The sequence below is a fragment of the Dreissena polymorpha genome, chromosome 13, assembly GCF_020536995.1.
Source record: "Dreissena polymorpha isolate Duluth1 chromosome 13, UMN_Dpol_1.0, whole genome shotgun sequence".
In the NCBI taxonomy this organism is placed as follows: Eukaryota; Metazoa; Mollusca; class Bivalvia; order Myida; family Dreissenidae; genus Dreissena; species Dreissena polymorpha.
The window spans coordinates 16,511,559-16,525,314 of NC_068367.1; the positions used below are offsets into that span (position 1 = coordinate 16,511,559).

The following is a 13,756-nucleotide window of genomic DNA, read 5'->3' on the forward strand; positions in this document are numbered from 1 at the left end:
ATAAACTTATTGATTGAAACAAACACAAAACATGTATCCACAATTTAATATACCGATAGGTTTGTACGATTTTTAAGTGGCCTTTTCACAGATTTTTGCAAGTTTTGAAATTTGTCGTTAAATGGTTTATATTGATAAGTGTAAACATTGGATTTAAAAAGCTCCAGTAAAAATCAAGAATAAATTAAAAAAAATAAACAAAAGGTAACCCCCAGCAGGACTCGAACCACTGACCTCTGGAGTTCTGGAGTAAAAGTCTACGCATTAGACCACTCGGCCATTCTTCCTTATACAGATGTATTTTATACTTCATATAAGCGATCCTCGTTGTTTCACAAAATATAACGACAACAACAGAACTCTTAAAATTATTCAATCGTTTCGCGTTGCAACGCTTTATAATTTTCAGGTTTTAAAATCTTCAAAAGATGCATTTAAAGGCTATTTTAGAGTATGGTAAATGTTCATTATTACGGTTTCCTCACAAATATCATAACTTACACGAACATTTGCGAATAAGAAACAACTTTTTTTCAATTTTGTCAATTTACCAAAACGTGAAAAGGCCCCTATAATGTAAACATTAATCTCGCGGTTTATTGTACCTTTGTGTTGCGTATTCACTAATAACGAGACTAACGAGACCAGACGAGAAGTGTAAGCTGTTCACAATCCTGAATTCTATTTCATGTATCGATGAACAGAAAAGAGAATGTCATTCAATGTTTTGAGGATGCTTAAGCAATTTATGGTCCTTACATTTTTTATGTTTAAATACAAGTTTATCATTAAATTATACTATTGCAAACAAAGCTAAACATACTCAATCGCATTCGTTATTAAAAGACTATTTATTGGTTTTAACAATTGATAACAATCGAAAATCACCTCGTGCTTAAGCGATGTATTTAATAATGTCTATTAATAATTTAAAGAATAATGGCAAAAAGAATGATTGAAACTTTTAGTCATCTTAAATAGTTTTGTAGATGTAACAAAAAGCGGCCTGGTTTATAATGTTTTCCATATAAAACAGTAACATAATTACTATTTTTAGCCATCAAGTTAATTGTGTCTTCATAATACGTGACAATAATTTACCAGGTAGATCGATATTGATACGTTTACAGAATTAAGTTTATAGATTGAACGGGTACATCGAAGCTTTTTACCTAAAATATCAACACCTGCAAAATAATGAATACACTCTCTTTTAAAGTGTGAACTTATTCAGTACAAATACTGTTTATGGAAAACATGAAGAAATATGAGTTTTTTATATGGAAAACATGAAGAAACCATATTTACTGTAAACTACAAAAAAAGATTGCGTTATCCGCCCTCTGTGAGATTGAATCTCAATTCTACAAAAAAAACTTTAATCACTTAGAATTGTACAACAGGTGTGATCCATGATAATATATACATATATTATATATGTATATGTGTATTCGATTATGTTTGAAATAATAATTTATATAATTCCGCCTGAGCCGTCGATATGCCGCTTCAAACAATTACAAATTATCATGGTTGATCAAGTACTTTGTATTGTCTGTAGATTCACAATAGACATACGAAGAAGCTTTTTTTATAATTTTGAGATCGACTATACGTATTTTTAATGAATATAAATTTAATATTCAATTGCAGCCATAATATTTTACCGTTTAATTATTGGTATTTCACTTATACGCTCTTGCGACAGAATTTGTATACGCGTACGTTTTGGTAGGTCGGTATAAAGTACAACTTAAGTATATTATACTTTACATTTAAGGAAAAATAATAAAATGTAAACGAGCTTATAATTATATTTGATCCAAGAGCATTGGGATATGAATACTACGTCCGATGTTACTAATAAACCTTGTACTAAATACACTGAAACAGATATGGCGGTAGCGGTTCTCTGGAGTATTTGACATTCTGGAAATTTGGCACACTTGTTTGACTTGAAGTGCCAAGCATGTCTAAAGTGCCTCCGACACTCCCAGCGACGTCATTATTGTTAAAAATTACGTCTACGTTGAACCATACGACGTTAACGGCACGGCCATATGACGCCCTATAACGGACAGACTGACGTCATTCGACGGTCCTCGATGAGCTCTATAAACGTGCCACGTCACCGACCCTCTATGCGACGTAATTGACGTATAAATTACGTCAAAATGACACCATATGATGTCACCGGCACGGCCATATGGCATCATAGAACTACCGGACTGATGCCATATAACGACCTGACTGACATCATTCGACGGGTCTAGGTGAGATTTTTCTATTTATTTATTTTTAAGCAGTCACATAAACAACAAAGCTATGTAATATGGATCTTTTACACCCAGTATTGCTGCTTCTTCCTGTATTTGCTCGATGGTGATTTGAAATATTAACTATATGATGCTATATTCTTAAATCTTTTTGTAAAAAAAGAACAGATCTATGTAGTTGACACGTGTTCGTAATTTAATTTCATCGTTCCTCAGAAATTTGTTTATCTGTTGCTCTGGTCTCCTTCCATCCATTGCGTAATTAAATGGAAGTTAAATTGAAAGCGTTTAAATTCCCTTTCATTATTGTTTAATTTGAGTTTCCATGCTATGGGGTTACATTATTTACACTTATATGTATCATGAATATTGCTGGGCCAAGTGTGAGGTTGTCGCCGACCCTTAAAGTGACGTTACTGACATTTGCGTAACTTCAAAGTGGAAACATTATTACGTCAGTGACACGTCTAAATGACGTCATATCACGGCCGGTCTCGGTGAGCTCTACAAACGTGCCACGTCACCAACCATTTAAAGATCGTCATTGACGTTAACAATTACGTCAACGTGGCACCTTGTGACGCCACTGGCACGGTCATACAATGTCCTAACTGACTTAATTCGACGGGTCCCGGTCAGCTATACAAACGTGCCATGTCGCCGACCTTTTCAGTGACGTCATTGTTGTATGACTTATCCAGCACTGTAATCTGACGTCATTTATATAACGGCAAAACTGATGGCTTAAGTTCGTTTCTAGAAAGCTCTACGCACGTGCCATTTCACGACTTTATTCAAAGGCGTTTGCGAATGGCGCCTGTTTAAGGCATACTTGTGAACGTCCAAGCCAATTTCTAATAATGGCAGTGGTTATGTCTTTGCTGGAGGCGAGGTATTTGGTCGAGATTAATGAAACTGCGCACACTTGTTCTGCTATTTTTTTTCGTTTTAAAACAATAAATCAAAAGATGCGCTTATCACCATGACACGTAACACGAAGATAAAAAAATGTTTTTTGAACGTTGTGCCACTTTTCAACGATTAATCTACAAAAGCATGTACAACTTATATTATTTGATTATATAACCTGCCTCATCTAATCTAAATGAAATACGACTATCACGAATTTTCTTGCCATAAACATGTTTGATACAACATTTTGAGTGTTTTCAGTGGCTAACGTTTCTTTCAATGACCAATGGCGGGACCAACTTGTTTATATTTGATGGTGTCAAAGGACAACGCGGTCATGTCAGTATTTTTTTGTTTATTTAGCAGCATGTTTTCGCAGAATTGAGTTTGTGTTGTGTATTTGGAAGTCCTGGAAAGTGTATTTAATTGCCCCACACCTTTTGGAAAATGACTCCTGTCTTAGATAAAGGATTGCTCTAGATAATTCTACTTTTTGAATATTTTCACTTTGTTTATTTGAAGTTTTAACATCTTAAATGGCTCTGCAAACACGTTTAAAAGCTTAGTTTGCTTGATTTTTTTCCCAGAACTCGTATCGTATGAATTGAAAAAAAACAGCTTGTGCCAGAGCTATTCTTTATCTTGTGTAATGAATATAAAGCAAACTTTTCCTGACAAATTGTTATACACATCAACACTGTTATTTCGAAGTCGTCGGGACCGTTAGAAAACTTCGGATTAACGATAATTCGAAATAAACATTTGACAGAAGACTTCTTTGATTCTGTAAAAGTGGAAGTCGCATGGTTCGGTTACACGCTTACTGAAAAGCGTAAACTAGTCAGATAGCAATAGATTTCCACTTGTAACAAACGGAGGAATAAAACGATTATTTTTCTTGTTTTTATTTTTGTCTTATTACAGAACATATAAAATATAATGAATAGCACAAATGATCAGACATACATACATATTCATACATTTTCGGAAATTAATTAACATTTTTGTAACTAATACGCGATGTCTCTCTCAACACCGGCGTTCTCGCAGACGACAAAGGTGTAATTATCGGCTTTTGACTAGCCACGACAAAGGTGTGAAATTATGCTCAGCATTTTGCAGTTTTGACTTCGGATTAAAGATTATTAATAAGGTGCGAATTATAGTTATGGGACCGACTGAATCACTTCGAATTAACGATTTCTTCGGTTTAACGAAGTTCGGATTAACAATGAAATTTTACATTAAACAAAGGAGAACCAATATCGGGACCCGAAAAATACTTCGAAATAACGGTGACTTCGGATTATCGGTGTTCGAAATAACGGTGTTGAAGTGTAGTTATTTCGAAAAAATAAACTTTTTTAAATACATGACATGAATTTTGTTAATTTTATGCTATTAATGTACTGATATTAGTAATATGTTGAATGAAAACGTCATGCGATTCTTTATTTAATAAAGTGTTTTACGATAAAATATAGTTGCAACTTACCAGAATAAGATTTCCTTTCATGCACGTTTTGTGAACAACGTACTTCCCGTATGACTCTTATGTTACGGTGTTTATTTAACCCATTTATGCCTAGCGTCTAGAAAAAATGACTTGGCAAACAGCGTAGACCCAGATGAGACGCCGCATGATGCGGCGTCTCATCAGGGTCTGCGCTGTTTGCTTAAAGGACTGTCTGTAAGAAATAAGTATAGAAATAAATATACTAGACATCCCTAATTTTGGAAATAAATTGATCCAATTTAGAAGGATGGGAGAGTCCACTAGGCATAAATGGGTTAAAATGTCAATCAATGCATGCATATTAAAATATAGTTTTCAAGTTCGACTATGGTCAAAGGCGTTTTGTCGATGTTCCAATAAAAACTTGAATTATTTTTGTTTATCAGTTGTATCCGTTTAAAAATCATTTCAGTCGAGCAAAACGTGCCAATATGCTAACTTGGCACTCCAACGTTTAGAGCTTTTTCACGAGATACTTCAAGATGGATTATTACACAATCAACTCTCGATCATATTCAACACAACAAACACATTAATACCAAGCTGTTATTTATTTTAAACACAAAAAGCAACACAACAGATAACTAAATATTCAAAATAACATATCAATATACATAACACGTTCTCATTACGTTATGATTAACACGTCGAACGTAATAAACCATACTAATTCCCGCTAAAAATACGGCGTCATAGTTAATATATTTCATTATTTCTTTAAAACAAATTCGTATGTATAGGTACGAATCACAGAAAAAAAAACGGATACTGCCCGTCTTTGCGTAATATTTCACGAAATGAATCATCGCCGTTATTTTATTTTAAGACTCTCTAGATATGTTACACAATGATAGGGCATAGAGTTTTATAATATCAGTACATTAATTGCAAAAAGTTAATTGTTTTGTGAAAAGAAAGGGTTTGTTGTGTCGGCGGATATATTTATATATGCGTTATAGGTAGTTGTGTTTTTTTTAATAGACATTTGTTACCCATTGCGACAAAGCTATATTTTTGATAAAAGTAATATGAGGACAGTAATTGAATAATGAACATCAGCAAAAAGAAATGGAAGTAATTTTTCCATAAATTGTTGTCCAGCTTTGAGCGAAAGGGATAAGCATCTCAGCATCTTTGGATGTTATAGGAGATGACTAGTTACAACTTGTTTTTGCAAGAACAGCTTAAGATACTGACTGTATTTCTTCTTCTTCTTCTTCGTTTATTGTACTATATCTCTCTCTGGGGCATTGTCGTACAAGAAAAATGGTTTAAAAGATCGCGGTGTGGCGCAGTTAAAATAATTTTTAAAACTATTTACAGATTTATTATGGCTTATTTTGGTGCCATCAGTTCCTTGAACGCTTCTAGACTGGGAGCCGTCACAAGGTGGTTAGGCAGATGGTTCCACAGTCTTGTTGCTGACAAAGAAGGAGTGTCGGAGGTAGTCAGTTCTGCAGTATGGTACGATGTATCTAATACTGCTGCCTCTTGTGGATGATATAGCAGGGCGGAGGAAGGGGTCGGACGGAATATCAATAAGGTTATTGATTATGCGGTACATCATGGTAACCTTAGATGTTTGGCGTCTCACTTGAAGGGGCTGCCATCCAATGTCTGCTATCATCTGTGAACTACTGCTTGTGGTTTGGTAATCCCCTTTCACAAAGCGAGCAGCGCGTCTCTGGACTTCTTCAAGTTGGTCAATACATGTTTGGGTGTGAGGATCCCATGCGGTAGCAGCATACTCCAGTATTGGACGCACTAAGGTGGAGTATGTACGTTCTTTGACACTGGGTGGGCAGCTGGACAGGTTGCGCCTCCGGAAGCCTAGACCTAGCTACATGTGGTTTCCAGGACAAGTTCTCTGAGAAAGTCACGCCAAGGTATTTGCCTTCCTTTAAAGGTGCGAGCTTCTGACCATGAATATGGTACTCTGACTTTATGGGGTGCCTTTTTTTTTTGAGATGTGTATGACTTCACACTTTGAAGGGTTGAAGGAAATCTGCTAGTCTTTTTCCCATCTCTGTAAGGAATCCAGATCAGACTGGAGTGTTACTGCGTATTGTGCTGTCTTGATCCTTCTGCATAGGAGAGTGTCATCAGCAAAGAGCCCTGTTTTTGAGGTTTCATTGCCTGGGAGGTCATTGATGTATACCAGAAAGAGCAGAGGTCCAAGGACAGAGCCCTGGGAGACGCCTGATGTGACGTTGTCTGTGTTGGAGAACAGTCCTTCAACTAGTACCCGTTGGCTTCGACCAGATAGAAAACTTTCTATCCAGGTCAGGACTGAGCCTCTGATTCCGTAATGAATCAGTTTCACGAGGAGTCGTTGATGCGGAACAACATCGAAGGCTTTCGAGAAGTCGAGTAGAATCGCATCGATCTGTTCGCCAGCGTCGAGGGATGCAGCAAGGTCCTGTAGGGTGAGGATAAGTTGCGATTCGTAAATGCGTCTTCGCCGAAAGCCATGTTGTTGGTCAGCCAAGATGTTGTGTTTGTCTAGGTGAGACATGGCTTGGCTGTGGATGATGTGTTCCATAAGTTTGCAGCATACAGATGTCAGAGAGATTGGGCGATAGTTAGCCGGATTGCTTCTGTACCCTTTCTTGAAAATTGGGATTACATGTGCCGACTTCCATTCAGCTGGGGCGCGTCCTTGGTGTAGGAAAGCAGCAAAGACAACCCTAAGCGCTAGGGCAATTTCAGCTGCAATCTCTCTCAGGAACCGTGTTGGTATCGCGTCAGGTCCAGTGGCTTTGTGGGGGTCAAGTGTCTCTAAGAGCCGTTTAACTCCCTCAAGTCCAATAGAGACGTTGTGGATTGTTGGAGATGGGTCACCAATCAGTGTTGGGCGGTAGCTGTGGTCCTGAGTGGTGAACACACTACTAAACTGCTGGTTTAGTATGGTGGCCTTTATTTTGGGGTCACTGTGCGCTACGCCATCTCTCTTCAGTGAGGAGACACCAGAACTGTCACTGCGCTTGCTATTTATGAATGAGTATAGTTTCTTGCCGTGATCGTCAGTTGTTAAGTTGTTTACATATGAGTTGTAAGCTCGCTTGCACTCGTACTTGGAGCTTTTACGCAGCTGTTTGAAGTACTCTTTGTCTTTGGTTCATTGGATTTACAGGCTCCATATATTGAGTGTTCATTAAATAGTTTTTGCATAATCAAATACAATATGTTAAATTGTTATCATATATCAAAGTCGGTTGTAAAGAAGTAAATGAGTATGTGAATATGTACTAGAAATTAAACATTACTTTTCTTTTTTGATACAAAACATCACTTGATCTTTCTTATAGTTACAAATGTGTGCACATATAGAAGTAAACATACACGAGACATTAGGAAATTTATCGTAGCAAAATAACTTTCAAACTATTTGCAATTTAAATGCACAACAATCTGTAGCATAAACACATGTTTTTTTTGCAAAAACAACTGCCAAAACAACTCTTTTTGTTAACCAAACAGATTGTTGTGCTTCTTAAAAGATGTGATAAATTGTTGATTTTTTACTACCAAATTGTTCAAATTTTTGACATGGTGTGTTGAAACAACTGTAATAATTTTTAGACTCACCTTGCAATGATATTTGCAATTGAATCGATTGAACCTGTTAAAATCACAAATCTTTTATAATCACGCACAAACTAAAATGACTGACTGCAAACTTTAGGCCTAAAACGTTTCATCAAGTTGTAATATATCTTAAAAATGGTGTCCAACTGACATCAAGACAAAGGTCTTTGATGGTAATGTCCAGTTAATTGGGGCCAATTTCCAGGGAGTGTTACACATTAAGAAGGCATCATTCAACACTATTGTACTGAAACAATGCACAGGTAAAAATGAGTTTTATAGAGATGAGGATAAGTGAATGAAAGGTCAAATAATATTAATATGTAACAATTTATGATGTTTTATTTGTTTTAACACTATGTTGAATTTCTGCCTGACGTAATGGCAATAATAAATTTGGGTAATGCAATAATTATAATCATCATCATCATCATCATCATCATCATCATCATCATCATCTATATATATCACTACCATCATCATCATCATCATCATCATCATCATCATCATCATCATCATCATCATCATCATCATCATCATCATCATCATCATCATAATCATCATCATCATCATCATCATCATCATCATCATCATCATCATCATCATCATCATCATCATCATCATCATCATTCTGAACCAACATCCGCATTACAACTAGAGTGTTAACATGTTTTTAATATAGTCATATAAGGAAAACTGCCGCTCCCCTGGCGGCCAGTTCAACGAACTGTAACCATTTTCAAACTCAGCCGAGCTATCATTAGAACGAAACTTCGGACCAAGTTCCATGAAGATTTAACTATTAATGTCACTTCTAGAGTATTAACAAGGTTTTACCATAGCCATATAAGGAAAACTGTCCCGACCAATGGGGTCCATTTTTTGCAATGGACCGGAACTATTTTCAAACTCAGCCTAACTATCAATAAGAACAAATGTTCTGACCAACTTTCATGAAGATTTGACTATAAAAGTGACTTTTAGAGTGTTAACAAGGTTTTACTATAGCCATATAAGGAAAACTGCCCCGCAACCTGACGGCCATGTATTTCAACAGACTGGAACCATTTAACAACTCAGCCGAGATATGATTAGAACTTATGTTCTGACCAAGTTTCATGAAGATTGGACTAAAAATAAGACTTCTAGCGTGTTAACAAGGTTTTTCAGCTACCTGTAGCTATCACAAGAACAAATGTTTTGACCAAGTTCCATGATGATTTGACAATAAATGTGACTCCTAGAGTGTCAACAAGGTTTTACTATAGCCATTTAAGCTAAACTGCCCCGCCCCTTCGCGGCCATGTTTTTCAACGGACTGGAACCATTGTATAACTCAGCCGAGATATAATAACAAATGTTCTGACCAAGTTTCATGAAGATTGGACTTATAATAAGACTTCTAGAGTGTTAACAAGGTTTTACTATAGCCATATAAGAAAAACTGCCCCGCCCCCTGGCGGCCATGTTTTTCAACTGACCGCAACCATTTTCGAACTCAGCTGAGATATTATTGAGACAAATGTTCTGACAAAATTTCCTGAAAATTGGAAATTAAAGGTGACTTCTAGAGTGTTAACAAGCTTTTTCTTTAATTTGACCTAGTTACCTAGTTTTTGACCTCAAATGTTCCAGTTTCGAACTCGACCATAATATCATTGGGACATATCTTCTGACCAAGTTTCATGAAGATCAGACAATAAATGTGGCCTCTATAGTGTTAACAATGCAAAATGTTGACGACGGACGACAGTCGACGCACGACGGACATAAGGCGATCACAAAAGCTCACCATGAGCACGTTGTGCTCAGGTGAGCTCAAATGTGCGTCATCAGGTGTTTTTCTTTATGAGAAACATGTAGCCGATTGCAAAACATTGTGACCCAAACAAATATACTAAACAATATTTACAAATACAAAACACACATTTTATTCTACGAAACCATGCAGCTTAGTTGAAAACACACACACACAAAAACAACAATTTGTTAACTGGCACGATGTCATTCAACGTTGACGACATTAAATATGATCAAAGACAGAAACCTTCGTGCGATTGTCTAAAAAAAAGGAGAAAAGTTAGCCAATTAAAACACGCACAATAGTGCTTTAAACATGTTTAATATAAAACTTATGTGTAGTGGTTATATTTCACTGAGATGAGGTAAATCATATGATGTAATCATATATTAGTTGTATCTGCAGTGATAGATGAATCGCTGACCTAAACGTTGAAAAGTGTGATATCGTTCAACAAATGTTACTTCATCTTTGTGCAACATCCTCTGATTAATTGTTTAAAGCGAAAACAATTGAGATCAAAATAAAGGAGTATTCAGTTATGCAAGTATATTTTTATGTAGTGTTACCTTATAATAAACACGTTGATTATATATATGCTTTACTTTTTAAAGTATCTGTAGATAGTGTGTGATTTAAAGGTTGTTTTACAAGCACTTTCTTTCTGCGTGATAAATTAAACATAAATCACCTGTGGCTTTGCGGATTACGTATATTATTTTGAAGAGAATAATCTATTTGTAGAAATAATTAGAACGAAAGTTACGTGTTCAGCCTACAGGTGACGTCATATTGACGTTACGATATTTAAAATGCCGTCGACTCGGTGGATTCGTTTCATTTCCGTGATTACGTGGGCCGTTGTTGTGGCATGTGTCGTGACAGCAGCCTTTTGTTTGGCTACAAGAAAGTTCGTTTGGGGAATACTTCTCTCAATCAACGTCGGACTGGTGTGTATGGTCATTATTGATGTTGTTGACTTTTTAATAACATTTCCATTTTATTTCTCGACAAATATTTTTCATTCACTTCTACATTCATAAACTTACAATAATTTCTAGATATGGACAAGAACATTGCGTTTCGTTTTTATTGTAAGGGGGAGGGGGGAGTTTGAGCGTATAGAAAGGCAATGGCAATAACGTTTTTACAAAATACAGCCATCGGTGTTTAAATCAAATTATCATATTAAACTTGGTTAATTTTACTTCTCAAATCACATTGTTTTAAACGCATCTATAGTAAATTATCCAATCCCAAATGGACGGTTATTTGTTACTTAGCAAGCACGTTTGACCATATCTTCTTACAGGCTCTGCTGAGTCTACTTTATAGCCATTGTTGGTGTATTGCGAAGAATAGAGATACCTTCAGATGCGAGGTGAGTTATATCACAATGCAGAGGTGCATTTAAAGACAATATAAGTCGACTAAGGATCGGATAGTCAAACCCGTTTATTTAAATCATTAAAGGAAATCGATGTAGTTAAAAGTGTCTATGTATTTAGGTCTATAAATATCTGTATATATAGAGTGAGTAGTTTTTGTTATAGATTTATTAATGGTTTTTGTTCCTGATAAATTAGTATTATGCGAAAGGTTTATCCTGGCCCACATGAAAATTCTCTTGAAATCAGTTGATTACAAATGCATCTATCTGTTTCTAAACTTGGATAATAACTACTGTTCAAGATTGATGCGGATATTTGTATACATCCATAAGTTATCCTTTCGATATTTTTGTGGTAGCACTAGAAAGCTATAAACGTGCCTAGTTCACGACCAAAATAGTTTAATCTGATTTGGAAATTACGAATGATGTCTTCCGCAAAAGTATGCGTCAAATTCGCGATGACTCATTCTTTGCATAATATAACCGTTACTGCTTGCAGAGTATGTACACTGAGACCTGTAATGAATGCAAATGAACTATTGAATTAATTTAATTGCTTGCATACACACTACCTTAATAAAAATTAAATCAAATTATTAAAAACAAATCAAACTTATGACTTATTAATTTCAGGTAATTTATAAAAACAATTACCAAGAGATGCACACACATGTTTTAGAAAATACAGATTATAAAAAAGCTGGGACGAACCAGCTACGTTCGGTGTACGATAAATACGAGGATCCACTGTAACATTACAATCCGAAGTTTCAGACGTTTCCGCAATTTAAATTTATCGCACAGTCGGAAGAAAATGTTTTCGTTCTTATTCTTGAATGTCGTCGTTTTTCCTTAGGGACAATTATGAGCGGAAATTAATTAGGGCCAGTTTTTACCCTATCACATAATACATGCTGTTTACATTATCTGTGTGTTTTAGACAGGAAAGTTCTTCCTCCACATCTTGAACTTCTTTTCCATGCTGGCCTATACGGGGAATATGTACTACGCTGGATACAGGGTTTATGATAACGACTACTTTTCAAAAGACTCGGAAAAAAGCACCCAATTGTTCATGGCTGCGCTTTGTGCGAGTTCAAGCTTCGTGCTCTGCATTGTCAACGCCTACTCGAGCTGCGTTCTATATAAGTACGGTTGTTGCCTTGGATACGGCAATGGCATTGCGCCCAATGATTACCAGCGGTTACCGATTCTTCCTCGAGAAAACACGGGTCCAGAAGTTGTACCACAGGTAAATGTGTATGTTAATCAGGGTAGAAAATGTATAATCCCATTTTATTATGCAGTCCACCCGAAAACTTGCTCTCGATCTTTATAATTGAATAATTGCTGTTAAGTATTGTTAAAAGACCATGTCGGCTGACGTTTACAAATGTCAATCACAGGTGCACGACATAAACAGGTTAGATTAAAACGTTTATATTACAAACACGGTTAAATTATACAGTATCAAGTATATCAAAAGATACTGATAACAACAGTTTATCATATCAACGCATACAATTATATTTACACTTCCTGAACGTTAGTAAAAGCTGCGCGATGTATTATAATTGCATAGACATATTTCAACGGAGGCACATGTGCGACATGTGCATTTTATATAGATTTATTAAATCTAAGGAACGAGATACTACGTCGTGGACATAACATGCAATAAAACAATGGCACCGAATATTTCTTATATGGCACTATGAAATATACATGTGTTATATGTAGCCCCCCTCTTACGATGTACATGATCGCCAAGAGTTACAACACCAACGAGAGCATCAGCGCTTTCATCAGCAGCCGCTGCAGCAACAACAACAACAACAACAACAATTATACCAACAGCAGACTTTCTAGTTGTGGCGGAAGAAACAAGAAATAATTATATTTCTGTTCTAGGTGAATAGTTACTTCATTTTAATGACCAATACATATATAAATGTCTAAAGTCTCTATACTGCATAGAATGACAATTAACATGTTTTGGAGAGTGGCTGGGTTGGTGTCTGGCATCCAATTATTTACAAAATGTGTTATTTCTTCTAGTCATCTTGTTTCATACGTCAATGACACGTTATATTCACTTACCCGACTCACGGGTATATTTATTCTTTTATTTCGGTTTTGTTTGTTAATTATGTAAACTACCATGTAATAAAGCACGACCAATTCATTTGACAAACATCCTATATGCTAATTATGATTTTTGTTCGATTCGCACAATCATGATGTTCTTCCAGCTACATAATCGAAAGTAA

General features: G+C 35.9%; 1 protein-coding gene across 2 annotated transcripts; it reads left to right on the forward strand.

Moving 5' to 3' along the window:
- The first annotated feature begins 10,432 nt into the window (after positions 1-10,432).
- Positions 10,433-13,671, forward strand: LOC127855524 (uncharacterized). Of its 2 annotated transcripts, none has more exons than XM_052391189.1 (5): positions 10,433-10,640; positions 10,838-11,043; positions 11,406-11,474; positions 12,427-12,738; positions 13,227-13,671. In XM_052391189.1, exons 2-5 carry the CDS (start codon positions 10,906-10,908, stop codon positions 13,353-13,355), a joined length of 648 nt encoding a protein of 215 aa, XP_052247149.1. In that variant the 5' UTR covers positions 10,433-10,640; positions 10,838-10,905; the 3' UTR covers positions 13,356-13,671. The 2 variants fall into 2 exon arrangements, with proteins under 2 accessions (XP_052247149.1, XP_052247148.1); XM_052391188.1 differs by having other exon boundaries at positions 10,436-10,636.
- Positions 13,672-13,756: the final 85 nt, after the last annotated feature.

What these genes read in the sequence shown, in the direction of transcription:
- LOC127855524 (XM_052391189.1), top strand. Translation starts at nt 10,906, where the DNA reads ATGCCGTCGACTCGGTGGATTCGTTTCATTTCCGTGATTACGTGGGCC. An exon ending in TCTCAATCAACGTCGGACTG is followed by an intron (nt 11,044 to 11,405) that starts GTGTGTATGGTC and finishes ATCTTCTTACAG; the next exon opens with GCTCTGCTGAGTCTACTTTA. An exon ending in GTCCAGAAGTTGTACCACAG is followed by an intron (nt 12,739 to 13,226) that starts GTAAATGTGTAT and finishes TGTTATATGTAG; the next exon opens with CCCCCCTCTTACGATGTACA.